This window comes from Amia ocellicauda, chromosome 18 (genome assembly GCF_036373705.1).
Source record: "Amia ocellicauda isolate fAmiCal2 chromosome 18, fAmiCal2.hap1, whole genome shotgun sequence".
Taxonomy (NCBI): Eukaryota; Metazoa; Chordata; class Actinopteri; order Amiiformes; family Amiidae; genus Amia; species Amia ocellicauda.
The window spans coordinates 20868044-20885017 of record NC_089867.1 but is presented as its reverse complement, the minus strand read 5'-3'; the positions used below and the strand labels follow the sequence as shown (position 1 = coordinate 20885017).

The window sequence follows — 16974 nt, the reverse complement described above, 5'->3', positions numbered from 1 at the left end:
AGGAGAAAGGGAATGTATCAGGCAATGTAACAATGGAGGAACTAGGAATAGCAAATAGATGACAGGTAATATGTCACTGAGGTCTATGAGCCATAAATGGGCTCTGATGTGAAAGTGTACAATATTTTTTCTATATTTTAACTTCTGATTGCACTGTGCTTTTTAATTTAGCATTCCAGCGCTTAACCTGTTTGGGAACTGAGTTAAAATAATACTATCATATCGGGAATGGCTTACAGTTGAGATTATATTTGATTTTTCTTCTCTAGCATGCCAACAAAAACTTTAACTTCCTGAACAGTGGAGGTTTTCAAAGCATCATTCATGTCACAGTATGACAATATCCGGAGTGCCTGTATCATAAGGTATTACAATTAAAGGTATGCTGCTGTTTACTGCTTTTCCTCACTAAAGAGATCGGATTCCTGCTAACTGAAATCGAAAACAAAGCATTGCTCATTCCCAAGCTGGCCAAGCCTCTTCTTCAATGCAACGGCTGTAACAACACCATGAGTAGAGACGAAGGCACCAATGGGAAGAGCAATACGTGTAAATAGTTTAAAGAGTGTTTAATATGTAGTGACTGATTAGATTTAATTTGTTATTGGTTTGTATCATACAGTATTTATGCTGTTTTGTTTATGATGAAGTGATAAGATTATTCAAACATATCCCTCCGATCTTAATCTTCTCAGCAGAAATTTTTGATAAGACAGAAACACCTCAAAGACTTGTTTGAATCACTGCTGACAGTCAGTCTGGAAGAGATTTTTTTTATATATATATATATAATCAGCCTTATAATGCAATAAAGATTAAAATCTGAGAACCACAGTGCTTCTGTGACCCAAACTGAACAACAGCCTTTATGCACGCCAACATGTATTTCGTACATTTAATGAGTTTTCAGTTAACTGCAAATTATATCAGTTAAGTGGATGACCAAAAAATGACTGACCCTTTGAGACTCCACCTTAAAAAAACATTACAACAGGCTTACATCAGGGACATATTAGTAATTAGGAAAAGCCTTATCTACTAAATTGTGTGCAAAACATCCATGATATTCAGTTTGGCATGCTTAAAAAAAATGAAGCTACTTTAAACTTGTTTTTCTGCATTTGCAGAATCTGGGAACTGTAGCTCCGAGGCAGTCCTTTGAGATGTAGATATTGCTTGTTTATGAGGTCCTGATTATTTGTGTGTCATCAGAAAGTTATGCCAGTGGCAGTTGGGAATTGTTCACATTATCCAGGGTGTAAATGACATGTTTTTGGAAGTGTTACTTCTAACTAATGACAACAGATAAGCATGCGATGTAATGATTTATGGATTCATCCTAAAGTGTGGTAAAATCAAGGAGGATTACTGTTTTAGGATAATGGAAACAAACATGAAAGACAAAGGCTATTTACTTATTGACTTTTGTGTAAGCAGGTACAAGCCAGGATATTGGAATTAATTATCCTGCTGTAATTTAGGCAATCAGAAATACAGAAGTGTGATATGCGTTAGCTTTGCAGTTATCATTCTGTGTTTCATGATCTCACACCGAGCTCTCCGTTGCTCTTTACCCACTGTTTTTTATTCTGTGTATCCATTTCCCATCCTGTCCTTACATTGTCTGGTGTGTCAGAATGTCCAGAGTTTGGGTTCTTACAAGACAAGACAACATAAAGCAAGCATTTACATTTCCCTTCATGCGCTTCTCCAGAGCTTATCCCATTACAACCCCCGATTGATTTGGACTCTCCGTCACCGGCCTTTTGATCTGATGATGGGTTTGAATTTCAATTAAGGCCTGGGTTTTGCCCCACTATCAACTCTGTCGGATTTAATGTAATTTAATGAAGCGGTTATCTTGTGTCACCGTTTAATCTCTCAAGTCATCCCAGAGGGAGTCATGGCACTAATCTTTTTTGGTTTTCTCCACCGATTGTTTTTTAACCTCTGGTAGGGGTAACAAGGTGTGAACATTTTAGAACTGACACGAGATATCTGAGAGGTCGATCCTTCCTGTTTTTTGTGGAGGGAATTACTACCTGCTCAAATAACAAATCATGAACTTTTATATCAGGCAGTCTGTTCTATTCATTTTTTTTTATAATTCCCAGATAAAGGTCATATAACACTGTCTGTTTCTAATGTCAATGGGAAGGTACACATTACTAAAAAACATATAATTTGTACAAGTGTGAACGCCTGTTTTTTTTTCTTTGTAAGTGATGAGTTTATCCCAGTTTCATAATGTCAAACTGACAGCCCACATAAAAACGTGTTTTTCAAAAATATAGACTATCTGCATTTGTCATCCTCCTTAAACAAGGCCTTTTTTGTGGGATTAGTAAATCAGAATTTCCATGCTTGACTATCCCCGGCTTTTACCTGGAACCTGTCGGTGTGTCATATTGCGAGTACAGACTTGCGCTCTACTTTGCTTAGTCTATCTACTTTCCTATCCTGCATGCTTAGCCCCCAGTCTGAGGCACTGTGCTCTTTGTCTCTACGCGAAGCGAAGCATGGCATAGTTCTCTCCACAGTCCTGGACATTTTTCCCGCACTGGAGTTGACATTTTAACATAATAGCTTCACGAAAAAGTCTCTTTCTTAATTTACTTCTTGTGTGCTTGAATTAGCCATTGGAATGCGGGGTTAGGGCCAGAACGCGGAGGTAAGAAAATGAACTGAGCAGGTCAGCGAATAGAGTGACAACAAGCTGAAAACAGTGACTGATGCCAAATAAAGAGTATAGCAGTATAGGTTTTGCTTGGAAACTATTGGTCATTCTTTTATTTTGTGAACTGTAAAGCTTTTCGGTTTCTGGTGTTGTTATTGCAAGCTGGTGTCATTTGATAAGCTATTAAAAGACAGAGTGTGAGCCTGTTTCTTTAAATGACCAGCCCAGCCCATATTGAACAGACCAAAATCAGGCTGAATTACCTGCATACTTATAATTAAATCTACATTGTGTATGTATGTATGTATGTACAGTGAGGGAAAAAAGTATTTGATCCCCTGCTGATTTTGTACGTTTGCCCACTGACAAAGAAATGATCATGATCAGTCTATAATTTTAATGGTAGGTGTATTTTAACAGTGAGAGACAGAATAACAACAACAAAATCCAGAAAAACGAATTTCAAAAAAGTTATACATTGATTTGCATGTTAATGAGGGAAATAAGTATTTGACCCCTTCGACTTAGTACTTGGTGGCAAAACCCTTGTTGGCAATCACAGAGGTCAGACGTTTCTTGTAGTTGGCCACCAGGTTTGCACACATCTCAGGAGGGATTTTGTCCCACTCCTCTTTGCAGATCCTCTCCAAGTCATTAAGGTTTCGAGGCTGACGTTTGGCAACTCGAACCTTCAGCTCTCTCCACAGATTTTCTATGGGGTTAAGGTCTGGAGACTGGCTAGGCCACTCCAGGACCTTAATGTGCTTCTTCTTGAGCCACTCCTTTGTTGCCTTGGCTGTGTGTTTTGGGTCATTGTCATGCTGGAATACCCATCCACGACCCATTTTCAATGCCCTGGCTGAGGGAAGGAGGTTCTCACCCAAGATTTGAAGGTACATGGCCCTGTCCATCGTCCCTTTGATGCGGTGCAGTTGTCCTGTCCCCTTAGCAGAAAAACACCCCCAAAGCATAATGTTTCCACCTCCATGTTTGATGGTGGGGATGGTGTTCTTGGGGTCATTCCTCATCCTCCAAACATGGCGAGTTGAGTTGATGCCAAAGAGCTCGATTTTGGTATCATCTGACCACAACACTTTCACCCAGTTCTCCTCTGAATCATTCAGATGTTCATTGGCAAACTTCAGACGGGCCTGTACATGTGCTTTCTTGAGCAGGGGGACCTTGCGGGCGCTGCAGGATTTCAGTCCTTCACGGCGTAGTGTGTTACCAATTGTTTTCTTGGTGACTATGGTCCCAGCTGCCTTGAGATCATTGACAAGATCCTCCCGTGTAGTTCTGGGCTGATTCCTCAACGTTCTCATGATCATTGAAACTCCACGAGGTGAGATCTTGCATGGAGCCCCAGACCGAGGGAGACTGACAGTTATTTTGTGTTTCTTTCATTTGCGAATAATCGCACCAACTGTTGTCACCTTCTCACCAAGCTGCTTGGCGATGGTCTTGTAACCCATTCGAGCCTTGTGTAGGTCTACAATCTTGTCCCTGACATCCTTGGACAGCTCTTTGGTCTTGGCCATGGTGGAGAGTTTGGAATCTGATTGATTAATTGATTCTGAGGACAGGTGTCTTTTATACAGGTAACGAGCTGAGATTAGGAGCACTCCCTTTAAGAGAGTGCTCCTAATCTCAGCTCGTTACCTGTATAAAAGACACCTGGGAGCCAGAAATCTTGCTGATTGATAGGGGATCAAATACTTATTTCACTCATTAACAAGCAAATCAATGTATAACTTTTTTGAAATTAGTTTTTCTGGATTTTTTTGTTGTTATTCTGTCTCTCACTGTTAAAATACACCTACCATTAAAATTATAGACTGATCATTTCTTTGTCAGTGGGCAAACGTACAAAATCAGCAGGGGATCAAATACTTTTTTCCCTCAATGTATGTATACAGATGTACTATAGTCACACATGGAAGGGCTTTTAAGCTAAACAACCCAATAAAAGCTAAAGCAAAAAGTATATTTGTTATTTTAATATTTGTTTACTATAACCAATAGATACAAAGTAAACAAACAAAGAAACCCCCCCACAAAAAAGCACTGTATTCTGCATCATTTATTTAAATCTAATTATGCTGAGCAAGTACTTGTGTAATCTCTTAAATAAGCACCAGGATTATAAAATGGTATAATTATGGGGGTTAAAAGGGTTCTTGTTTCTTTAATGCATGCTGTAATTAAAACTATATTTAAAGTACCCAGCTGGATGCTCCTGAGCTACATCCAGACTTTCACATCATAACGTAACATCTTCATGCAAATGAGTCATGGCTCAATGAATGAGGTGGTTATTCACGCTTATCCTCAAATTATTAACCACTACTGTCCCTTAGAAGTTTAGGTTTGTCGAAAGCTCATGAACTGTATTTTTCTACTCTGTGTTGTTGGATTTCTGAGCAACTTGGTTGTGTTCTGCCTGTAGATCATATATAGTCCTCACTCTGTTGGACGTGGTTAAATAAGACTGCTAAACAATACATGCAAAAAAAGAGTTACTCATAGTATTAGTATTATGTTATATTGGCATTCTCTGTTGTGTGTATTTGGCTTGTTCACAACAGAGCCTTGAGAAACAGCCCTGGAAATTGACTTCACTTGACTGTTATCAATGATTACTTAAGTAAATTCTCCACAATTCCAGCAGGATTCTGAAGTAATTCTAATTTTGGCACAATTTCAGAGCCGGGTTTGTGTCAGTTGAGGCTACTCTCAGCAAAGACTATTGTCTGTTGCTCCTATTGACAGGTGTTTTATTTCTTTTGGGCTTTTTCTTTGGCTTCTCAATGCACGGTTATTTATCTCCACTACAGACTTTGACTGGGTACTTCAAAGCAAATCAATGATAATAATTCTTGCGTTTCCAGTTGAGACGGACAATTCCCTCTCTCCAGTCAGTGGTATTTCATCCTGTTAGAGGGAGAGATAATACTCAAATCACTTTTAAAGGAAGGTGACAATAGAGAAGACGGCAGCTATAATGAGTCTCTCCTCGCATTGCTTTCTGTGCCAGGTATTGTAGTAAAGATTAGTTTATCAAAGGCCCATGGATTGTACAGGAAACTTGGCTATGGTGCTTTCATGCTCGGGACTATTTATGATTGAAATTTGTACCCGTGTGTAAATACAGAACAGTGTGCTTTGTTTCCCAAGTTGCTGTAATAAAATCTACTCAAATATACCCACCTATCTAAGTCCACATACCGTATGTATTTGGGTATAAGTGCTGAACATATATCTGCACAGTGGGTATGAAAAACATTAACAGCTTTGTCAAGGCAGCACATGGCGTCCGAACGCTTTTTAGCTGTAGGCTATGCTTTGACATTTTTGATTCAGGCATACGTTGTCTTATTTTCTGTTGTTGATCTTAATGGGAGACAAACACTCCCTGGCAGCCGCCCCAGTTCAAACAAAGCCCAGCATTAACCAGTCTATGCCATTGTGAGGCGGGAGATAGACTCTCTCTGTAACCTCAGGAGTTGCCGTTGCTTTCTCAGATTACGGCTCCTGATTTTGCCACCAACGTTGGGTTTGAGATGACTATCGAGACGCAGTGTTTTGCAGACTGGTCATCTACAAAAGCTGGCCTTGGGTTTATATGAAAACGGTGAAAACAAATTGACCAGAGAAAAAATAAAAAGGAACATTACATTTTCAAAGAGCTGCAGTTTCTGTAGCAAATTTTCTAATTTATTTAATTAAGCGTCTGTAGCGATGAACCACATGAACAGAGAAACTGAACAACTCCTTCACTGAAGGGTGAGCTTGGGGCATATTGTTCAGACACATCCTCACAATGCACTGCTTGTGTATTGACGGCTCTGGCATGTTGCCCACAGGCCAAAACTCACCTTGAAATAAAGCAAAGGCAAAAAATCCTAACGGTGAGAGATGACAGATACAAATGAGGAAAAAAAATTAAAAGTAGTCACAATATTTTTCTTCCACCTTAATCATCTAAAACTGGGACCAAAGTATTGTATTACTTTATGATACCCTGCAACATGAAAACAGAAGTAAATGATTTTAATTTAACTTGAAATTTCAGCCTTGTTAATTTTTAGGAAAGGAAGTAGCACAAGTATTATATAAGAAACATGTAATTTCAGCTGCAGTCTTTCACTGAATTATAACAAGTCATCTCGCAGGGCACACAGTTGAAATAATGGGTTCCCCTCAAGGAATGTGTGTGTAATTACTGGCAAATTAATGCTCTTAAATTACCTAATGGCTTTAGGAATACCTGTTTATTCATATTTAACTTTATTTTATGCTTCATACATACACTGTAACGGTTAATTACCAGAAATGAAGTATTAGGTGTGGTAAATCAGTTTGAAATATGAAATGTTGACGTTATAGGTTATAGTGATGATATATTGGGAAACACTCCCAGCCATGAGTCACCATCAGAGTAATAAAACTGACTATACCAGGTTAAACATTAGTGCTTTATATCTGCATAAATATCACATTATATAGCATTGAGTACAGTGTTTAAATAAGTCTAATTTACTTTCACTCCCTTGACAATAAAGACATTGTACACAAAAACAGTGTATATTTTGGTTTTATTATTTTACTTCTATATTTTTTTAGCTCTTTACTGAAGTGCCTTGAGGGGCTTTTAGACCTTTAACTTTCAGCCTGCCATTTTAGACTAAATATGTCTGCTTTCCTCTCCCAAATTACATGATCCACTAAATGTCCTGAATGCATATCTTCATGGAAAGATTTTATCTGATAGACGGACCTACTGTGGAAAATCCTTTCAGCTTCAATCCTTACAAGGTCTGCTCAACACAGTAAGAATTACTATGTAGCCAATGTCATGGAAGTACCACCCATCTTTTATCTTACAAAAATAAATATTTGTTTTGTTGTAACCGTGGTGTGCCTTTGGAAATGAAAGGCACCGAAGTTTTTGAAGAAGACGTTTTTTTTTTTCCTTGTGGTCTGTTTCAAGATAACTCATAGCGTGGTACTTTAGAACAAAATCACTCTCCTTAAATCTGTGAGCTTCTGAAATGGCACACGACATTAAAGAGATATTGGAAAAAACGGCAGATTATTTAGGAGAATACTAGACATTCAATTAGTTCTGAAGATTTTAAACCAGTTTGTTCTCCCATTTTTTCGATATGTTGTTCCTTATTAAATTGTATCTATTGAGACTTCTGTCCATTTATTTTAATAGAATTTGTCATCAGAATGCGATCACATGGTTGCCCTACAGTGTTTTCTAGCAGGAAATTACCAGTAAGTGCCATGACCAATTGGAAAGTAACAGCCATTGTAAATTAAGACTGGCATATGATTGGAGTTTATCTCAAGTACCGAAATATAAAGAGAAGCATTCGTGTGACCTGTAATTCAGGCTGAAAGTACAGAATAATAGCAGGACCAACAAGTGGATGCTTTAAAATGCAGCAGCTACAGTTGTCAATGAAAGACGTCTGGCTGAGAAAATGCTTGTCCTGTACACTATTCAATATAAAGTGATGTGCAATATAAGCATGAGGCACATTGTACCAAACGTGTTCGGTTTTTCAATTTTGAAAATAACATAGGCCTAGAACAAATCAGATATTTGACCCACCTGTCAAATTCCTATTCCATAATTTGCTGTTAGCTTTCAGTTTGACAGAGGATTTCTCTTCTACCAATGCAAACTCGCCATCAAATATTTGTTTTTCATTTGTGCTAGGCTAGTGGCTGAAAGTATTTTTTTTTTCATCCAGACCATAGTATAAAAATACAGCAGACTTCACAGAGTAGTTACTACAACAAGATGACCGGTTCGGTGCTGAAAATAGTCAACACTGGATAATCTGGAATAAGAATAGTCTTTGGTATTACTGAACGAGACGGGGGGGAAACTGTAAGACAAATCCTGTCTGGCGCCTTTTGCTCTGCAGTTAACCATCTGTACAAATAATAAGGAAGTGGATTAGATTCAGACTCAAAGCCATACTACAGTGTACATATTTTTACAACTGAGAAAACAAACAAACAAACACCTCTGAAGCTAGAAATAATGCTCACACATATTTAATACATTTAACTGTTACCTTGGTATATATATATATTACAGATTACAGACAAGACATTTCCTTGTTTTATTATTTATATTAAATGTCAGACTTTTTGCATAATAATAATAATACGACCTTGAACTACTGTATTTTAATTATTTTATTGTAACATGTTCTAACATTTATTTTCTGCTTCATCCCTACATGACCACATAACAGGTGTGCACTGTGGGCTTCTCAGTTCACTTTACTCCCAGGCTCCTGTATGCCCTCCAGTCTGGCTGTAGGCCCAAAATGACGTTGCCATCAGCTCTGCAGTGCATGGCTGTCAATGCCTCGCTGTGATGCCTCAGGACTACGCATACAAGAAGTTTGCCAGCTGAAGGACTCCTGTGCTTTCCAGTTGCCTCTGAACACTGATCTATCAACTCGTCCGAGGGCATCTGCCATCAAGAAGTGCATCTCCAGGCCAAGGATTTCACGTTTTGTCCCTAAAGTGTGATTTACAAGTTTATTTTGAACCCGTTGCTCTTTCCAGTCCATGTTCTGTATGCCAATGTACCGATGAACTACGAAGAAAACACGATATTGCTTTGTCAATAAAACTGAAAACAGAATTTAAATCATCTTACGTTTGGGCTCTTCTATATGTGTTCGTGACATGTTCAGAAGTTGGATACATTCTCGGACTGATTCACTTGGATTCTAACTCAAACAAGACATCTGGTTTGACTGGACAATGGCCTCAACATCACCAAAGCATAGGTCAGGCTCAGGAAGCCAAGCCAAGGGCCAGGAGTCTGTCTCCAACAGCAGCAGTCGCCTCCATTCGAACTCTTTCCTGTCTGCTAATTTAATCACAGTGGGTAAGTACCACATTTAATGCCTGTATCCCGATAAGAATGGGACCTTGGAGCACAGTTTTCTTTGTGAGACTGTGTGCTCTGGGGTTGAAACTGTCCTTCTGGTTGGAGGGGCAGAGTCCTTTTGTGGATTACAGACAAGACAGCCTCCTCGTTGTAAAAGCTGATGGTGGATTGTTGGTCTCCTGACTGGCATTATGGATTTGGAATGATTGAGAGTGTTTGCTTGCAGTTTAACAAGAGAATCTGATGTATTTTTGTAAGATCGTTGGTAGAGGTTTTTTTGTTGCTTTTTCTCTGCAAGGGACGAAAGCTCAACATTGGCCTAATCTACGGCTAAATCAAAACTGAGAAATAATTTATAATCTCACATATCACTGGTTTGGGAGACATGTTGTGTGCTAACTAAAAAAATTGGCTTTTCTTCTTCAGACATTGAATAGTGTGTATTCAATATCCAAATGTTTAAATGGGCCCAATAGCATTTCTGATGCTGAAAAGAAGATTTTAATCTGATGGTGTGTGAAATGTTTTCAAGATGAAAGATACAAAAGTGATAAGGATAAAAAAAACATGTTTATACCTTTGATTCATAAGGGTTTTCTAATGCAGGCAGCGATGATGAGAATAAATAGGAAAACTGGGGAAGCTTTATTAAGTCAATTCTCATCTTATCACTCAACAGTGTTGATAAATACAGCTCTCATAATCCCTTTCAGTTCAGGGTTGTTCATACATGTTGCGTGTACCACAGACCTTGTATTGTGCACTCCGGGCTGTGTTTGTGAATGGGCTAGAGCAGACACATCCGCTTCACCAACCACAGTGTAGACTGTGGTTAGCCAAGGAATTGAATCCAATCTGTCATGGATTTCTTTCTGTGTTATTTATTTAGTTATTTGTTTATTAAGAAAAGGTGATTCTAGCTATTATTTGAGTTGAGTTTAAATAAAGAAATATAAACATGAAGTCATAATTATATGTAGTGAGTAGTTAAATGGATCGGGAGAAAGTTACACAATTTCCAAACACAAATATCCTTACACAGTCATAGATTACTCTTTGTGGGTACTTTGTGGTTTTGATGATAAAACAGTGAGCTTGGTTGTAGCCGTTTATTCTAATTATAGAAACCTTTGTTTCAGTGGCTAGTGTGAGGCATTAAGGAGGGAGGGCTGTTGAGCACTATAATCTTTGTTTTCTGTCCTGCTCTGTAATTTGCTGCGGAGCAGGGCTCGACTGTGCGGGACAAGATGGTAGCGGCACATCGGTCAAAGGTGTGGCCATGATAATTCTCCACAACCACATGAAAAAACAACAATACAAAAAGTAAGACTCTAAGAGACAAAAATGACCACTGTTAGATTAAATAGGCTTCTTTTGTTTTATATTCCTACATTATAGAGTTGCTCACCAAATGTATCAGTCATTTGACATGGTTAGAAGACTAAGCATCCAGTTTCATTGTGGACCAACTTTTTGTCACATATGTGTGCTGTGATATTCTTTTCTTCTGAATTCCAATACCTTGTAATATAAAAATCAGAATGATCTGCTAAAGAACAGCATCCCCTCACTTGAAACTACATCTAAATGCAGTGTACCATGACTGTGCTTCATCCCAAGCTGTCACACTAGTTATTAACAATTAGAAATAAGTATGTTCAAAGTGCTTTAACCGTAATTGCTTCTGATTCCCTTCCTGACCTCACTCTGCATGGAGCTTGTTTAGAAAAGTGGCTTTGTGCTTTAATATGGATTTCATACCGTATAGATCTCCAGTCTTGTCTCTACCAGGAATGTACAAGGTCGTCAGTGCCTTCACTTACAAAACATACCATTGAGTCATGAAAGGAATGTGGATCTTTTGAGTTCAATCTAAAAGCTGTGGCAGAAACAAAAGCTCAATAGTGAGAGGTGACAGTTATAGATAGGTGTCTTGCGAGCAGTCTGTATGTGTGCCTTAAAATACTAGACCTATTCACTCACCTCTGTTGCCACATGGCTGGCTAATCAGGTCTCAAATCTAGGTGCAGTGATTATATTCATTGCCCTCTGAAAGTGGTCCCTGGTCCCTGGTCCTGAATACCGTATATGAATCGATTAAAAAGAAGGCACAGCTGCTCTTTATACAATGGTAGTGATTTGCTGGGTATGATCTTATTCAAACTTCACCTGCTTTGATATACTCAAATGTCTGGGTTGCTAAAGAATCTACCACTCAGTGATTCTCTCTCTCTATCTCTCTCCCCATCTATCTATCTATCTATATAGGTATGCTAAGAATTAATCAACCTAATAAAATATGTATATGTGAAAAGTAGTTGATAATCCCTCCCAAGCCATTTTAATTGCCACTGAAGGAAAATACATTTATTATACATGGTGCTGATATTTGAAGTATGTTGTAATCGGTTCAGTAATGCCATGTGTCCACTTCACATATCAGCTGTGATTTAATTTGTCTTTCTGGTTATGCACTTTAAAACAGCCAACCGGGGAGATGATACTTAGGTGTGTTGTTTTCAGAGGAAATATTTAGAGTTTTTATTCCCGTCAAAAATCTAGTAACCCAAGATTCTGCAGGAAGTTTCTCTTTCAGATTGTGTTGGCGGGTGTTTCTGGGCAACAGAGCTCTGCCCTTTTAAGGCAGATGGTTTGGGAGTTGGAAAGGTGTGTCTTCAATGTAGGAGGTGATGTCATTAATCTTGATAGGCTGAATTAGGATGCAGTACTTCGAACAAAGGAAGGGACGGGGGCAGACATGTCCTGATTGCTGGTGTGCTTGTCTGGACAGAGACTGAAACAGTTTTGTCATGGAAAAACACAGTCAATTAAAACTGTAGTTTACATGGATAGTTTTTCTTTTCTGAAAGACTGAGAGAAGCTGTTCATTTTTGCTGAATGAGAAAAGCTATCAGTTGATATTGATCTAATGTTTATTGGTTGATGCATTTTCCATTGTTGGGTCTCACTGTGATGAGGGGAGGGGTATGCGGTTTTTATAGGTATTTCTGTCCATTATAGTTTGACACACCATTGAAAATTTAAAATGTACTTAGTTTGGAAAGGTCAGAAACTCATCTATGAAAAGCTTATTACATTTTTATTTTGAGGATTCCTAAGTTGGCTCATTGAGGATCTCAATGGTGGGTGGTGGAATAAATCATTTACCCCAAAGTGTGGTCCCTAATAGCCTCTAGATCACATCTTGATGTCCTCACAAATCACAAGCGCTCATATTGAAGGTAGGGCAACATCTTAGTGCTGTGGTTAATGAGCTGAGAAATCAAAGGGGCAGACAGGAGTTAACGCTGGAATTCTGACCTCAGTTCCCCATTCATGTGTTAAATGACATTTCCAGCACAACTCAGCTTGAAAAACATGGAGTTATACAAGAGCTAATTAGTCAGTGTAATTATCATGCATTTATTAAGCAAAACATCTGTTCTGGTACCCACAAGAGCGGACAATTATTGGCAATTATTTGCATGGGCAAAACAGTCAATGGGATCCTTCCCAAACATTAAAAATGACTAGAGATTTAAAAAAATATAGTATTATTGCTATTATGTTTTATTTTTCTATTAATACTCCCTGCTATTAACAAATTACCATCTGTAGCAATCTTTGTGACTCAGCTCAAGCAGCAGATTAACACATTAAGGAGGAATTGCCTAAGAGATGTATGCACAATTAAGCAAAGAACATGTAAGAATTGGAGCAGTTTATAGTCAATGAAGTAGAGAATAGAAGGATTTCATTACACATAAACTATAAAAAAGGACTCTAAGTAGATGTTGCCAGCAATATATTTTCTATAAAATACACATACAGATCCAGATTATTTCACAATGTGCTGTAATGATGTTCTACTGTAATTTTGTTTTATGCAATCTAAGTTATATCCGTTGGTACTTGTTTCAGTATGATGGCATTTCCACAGTATATATACTGTATAGCACAGCTCAAAACATTAGGGTTGTCTGGAGAGAATTCGAATATCTGGAAACTATTTCAGATATTCCAGTATCGGAGTCTGAGCCATTCTTGTTTCACGTTGGAATTCCTCAGCGTGTCCCGACTGGCGCAGAGAACAACAAACAGTCCCTAAGCCCAACTTTGGAGAGCCGCAGTCCATCTCAGAAGCTAATAGATATTGATATTGTGGAACACATTATGAGACATTTATTTCATTCTGTGCGCTGGCTGGCTCTATACACACACTTCAGCACTCTTTCCCAGCTGTCTTGTAAGGAAAAAGTGAAACAAATGATCTTATAAACATGCTGCTATTTGTTTTAAAGATGTCAGCGGGGCTGACATCAGCGTAATGAAGTGTGAGGTGACTGGAGGTCTGTTTTTCTGCCCACCTAATATGAATTGCCCTGCCTTAGATTGTGGGCAGACGCTCATGCTTCGCAGGGGCTGAAAAGACACTGTCAGCCTCATTGAATTAATTGAATGTATTATTTACCTTTGATCCATTCCACAAGGGTGAAATGATTTCATAGCATGATACTGCAGTGCGCATAGATTTAATTAATATATTTATATATATATAAATACATATTGATGTCCTCAAAAGTAATTTCTCCCACCTTCATTTAAGACCGTCAGACTGACTTTGCGGCACTTGTGCTGCAGTCTGTAACTTCCAGCAGAGGGCAGAGTTGGCTTCAGTTCTCTCAAGGGAACTACGACGCAGCACTTAAGCACTTACCAACAATACTGGATATACAACGCCTTTGAAGATATGATATCCAGCATTCTTTTTTTATTTCTCAAATTCTGTACTTATTTATTTTTCCATTTTTGTTGACTTGCTGTGTCTTATATACACTGTAGATATCAGAACCATTCTTTAACCAAGATACATGATCACATTTGCTGCAAATTCCTAAACGTAACCTTATAGCTCCTGCAGTTCAAAATACTCTGACTTGCAATTGCAGTTTTATAATGAAAACTTTTGCCAAACAGATTTTCTCTCAGTTAACCGATAACAGGAACAAATAATCAAAAAAAGGTGCATGTTTTTTAATTGCACACCAGGGTCTCCTATGTTAGTTATCTTAATCCATATTTATGCTGTAAGGCAGAAGTGTGTCTTTTCACTCGAGTGCAATACTGTTCTCACAAAACGCCCTTAAGAAAACGATACACTTTCCAAATGCCAGAGCGCACACGAAGTGAAACAGGGGGGCCACGGTGTTTGTGCTTGTCAAGCTGTTAACGGCAGCTCTGAAGCCCGCTGTCACCTGTTGTAACGGCAGACACTTGAAGAGGCCCTCACGTCTTGTGAACAATCTCAAAAACAAAACAATGGGTAATGGAATTGCGAGAGATTGAATCAGAGTACGGATTATGAGTTGAGGATCTCATCTGGCAGCTCCCAGAGGCAATCTGCTTTCTCAGTTACACTCCCTGTATAATGCATGAGTCGCCACGGGGAGAAAGAAGCCCACCCTACTGTCGTGGGCCACCTGAACGTCATGTGGCAACGCAGCATCCCCCGAGCCAAAACGACATCTGTGGATGACATTAACGTAAGACACCACTGCTACTCGATAAAGACACCATCCAGTCTGCATTTTTTAAACAGGTCTTAAGTAACTGTGGTATAATATCTGTGAATGTGATTTCCTAGTAGTGGAAAAAAAACAAGTAAGCTCTATTTAAAAGCAGCGATGATGGGTTGGATTGTTGATTTAGAAACACGGAGGATGGTTTTAAATGAAGCCTATTTATGTCTTTATTTATTTGTACTGATTTGATGTGAATGGGAAAGAGTGTGGGATTGATATTGAGCTAAAAATACTCCTGCACTGTTTTGTTTGCAAGGCTTCATTAAAAAAAGACGTTAGCTGTTTTGTGAGTATAATTATCTAAATAGGAAAACAGCATTCCAAAACTATCTAAATGAAAAGAAAAATATTACAATGAAGCGACTTCTGGTTAAATAAACAAAATTGGTACATTTATGTTGCATTTGTGTGGTTTTCTTTCCTTCTTTCAGTGCCTCAGTCAACAGGGGAAAGTTTGTAACTTTATTTTACATTATTCTCTCTGAAAGCTCCGATTAAATTGGCTTGGAAATTTATAACTGTGTTTTGTCCTGGCTCAGATCTTACATTCTCCATCACTTACACCGTCCCCTGGCTCCTATGGAAGCCTTCAGTGGAGACATGAAAGGTTAAAGCCGAGCTGATGAATACATTGTAAGTCACCAGAACTATTATTTTCTTTCAGGAGAAAGAAAAAGAGAACACTTTTTCATTCTTCTTCCTCAGACCCCCGGGTCATTCATACGCTTGGCTTTTTAACCTGACTGGTAGCGATAAGACCAGCGCTCTTGATATCTGACACCTGTCATCGTTTTGAAAAGAAGAGTGTGCGTGTGCGTTTGTGTTTGTATTTGGGGGAGGAAGTCAGAGGAAGAGGCACATTTGTACAACTCTTCCGGGCTAAATAGAATTGTCTTCTGTGCAGCAATCTGCAACTGGTCGATAATCCACCGATAAAAACACCACAGCAATGCAATCACAGCAGGGGGAAAATCTCAGTTAAATACAATTTTAAGAGTGTGTCAGGTTATTTCAATTAAAGAGTTGTGCTTGAAAATGATTCACATCCTACTTTTTTTATTAAATTGATTTTTTATTTGTATTTTTACAGACCACAAGGGCCTCATATCGGAGCATAATGTAGTTTATTGCCACTATTACAAATATGATAATTAATTCGATCTCAGAGAAGAAGAATTGAACCTAAAATGTGTCTTTTTTTTATGGGTAAAATATAATTCTGGGTAATAGTGTCAAGCAGGCGTTTGGAGTATCAATGGGGCGGTGAAAGAGTTTCACGCAGGCATTGCTTTTATCATCCTGCGCGCTGATGTGGCCAAGCCTGAACGGACGATGCACATTTAAACATCAAAGCTTCCTCTTCTGAAAAATAAAAAATAAATCTGGCACGTCCAATTTGGTTTCTTTTCTTGTATTTCACCATTTTGAAGGCGGCATTACAATTTCACCTGTGCTCTGCCCATCAGTTATAGACTGTTCCCAATTCTGTTCCACTTGATCGACCAGCTCTATAGAATAGCCACTGGCAACGCTATTGCCCAGTCTCACACGGACATGTTTAACAAACTCTGTCAGCAGCTGCACCCCCACATTGTTTATAGCTTTTATAAAAATGAAAGTTAGTCTACTCTGACCTTGGATGAATTCACCTTAAAAAATAAATAAAAAAATGATAGGTTTCAAAAACTATTCACCTCATTATTCCTACATTTTGAAATGCCACTTTTGGCTTTGCGTAGGACTAAACTGATGACCTGGATGGTGTATCACTTTCCTTTAGAATGATT

At 38.5% G+C, this 16974-nt stretch overlaps 1 protein-coding gene across 6 annotated transcripts in view; it reads left to right on the top strand.

The window, feature by feature from the left end:
* plch2a (phospholipase C, eta 2a) overlaps window positions 1-16974 on the top strand; it is a 163430-nt gene that overhangs the window by 5617 nt on the left and 140839 nt on the right. For all 6 annotated transcript variants that reach the window (XM_066691113.1, XM_066691111.1, XM_066691109.1 and 3 more), the window contains exon 2: window positions 8956-9602. In XM_066691113.1, coding sequence (XP_066547210.1) covers window positions 9476-9602 — 127 coding nt within the window. In that variant the 5' untranslated portion in view covers window positions 8956-9475. The remainder of the gene's footprint in view (window positions 1-8955; window positions 9603-16974) is intronic.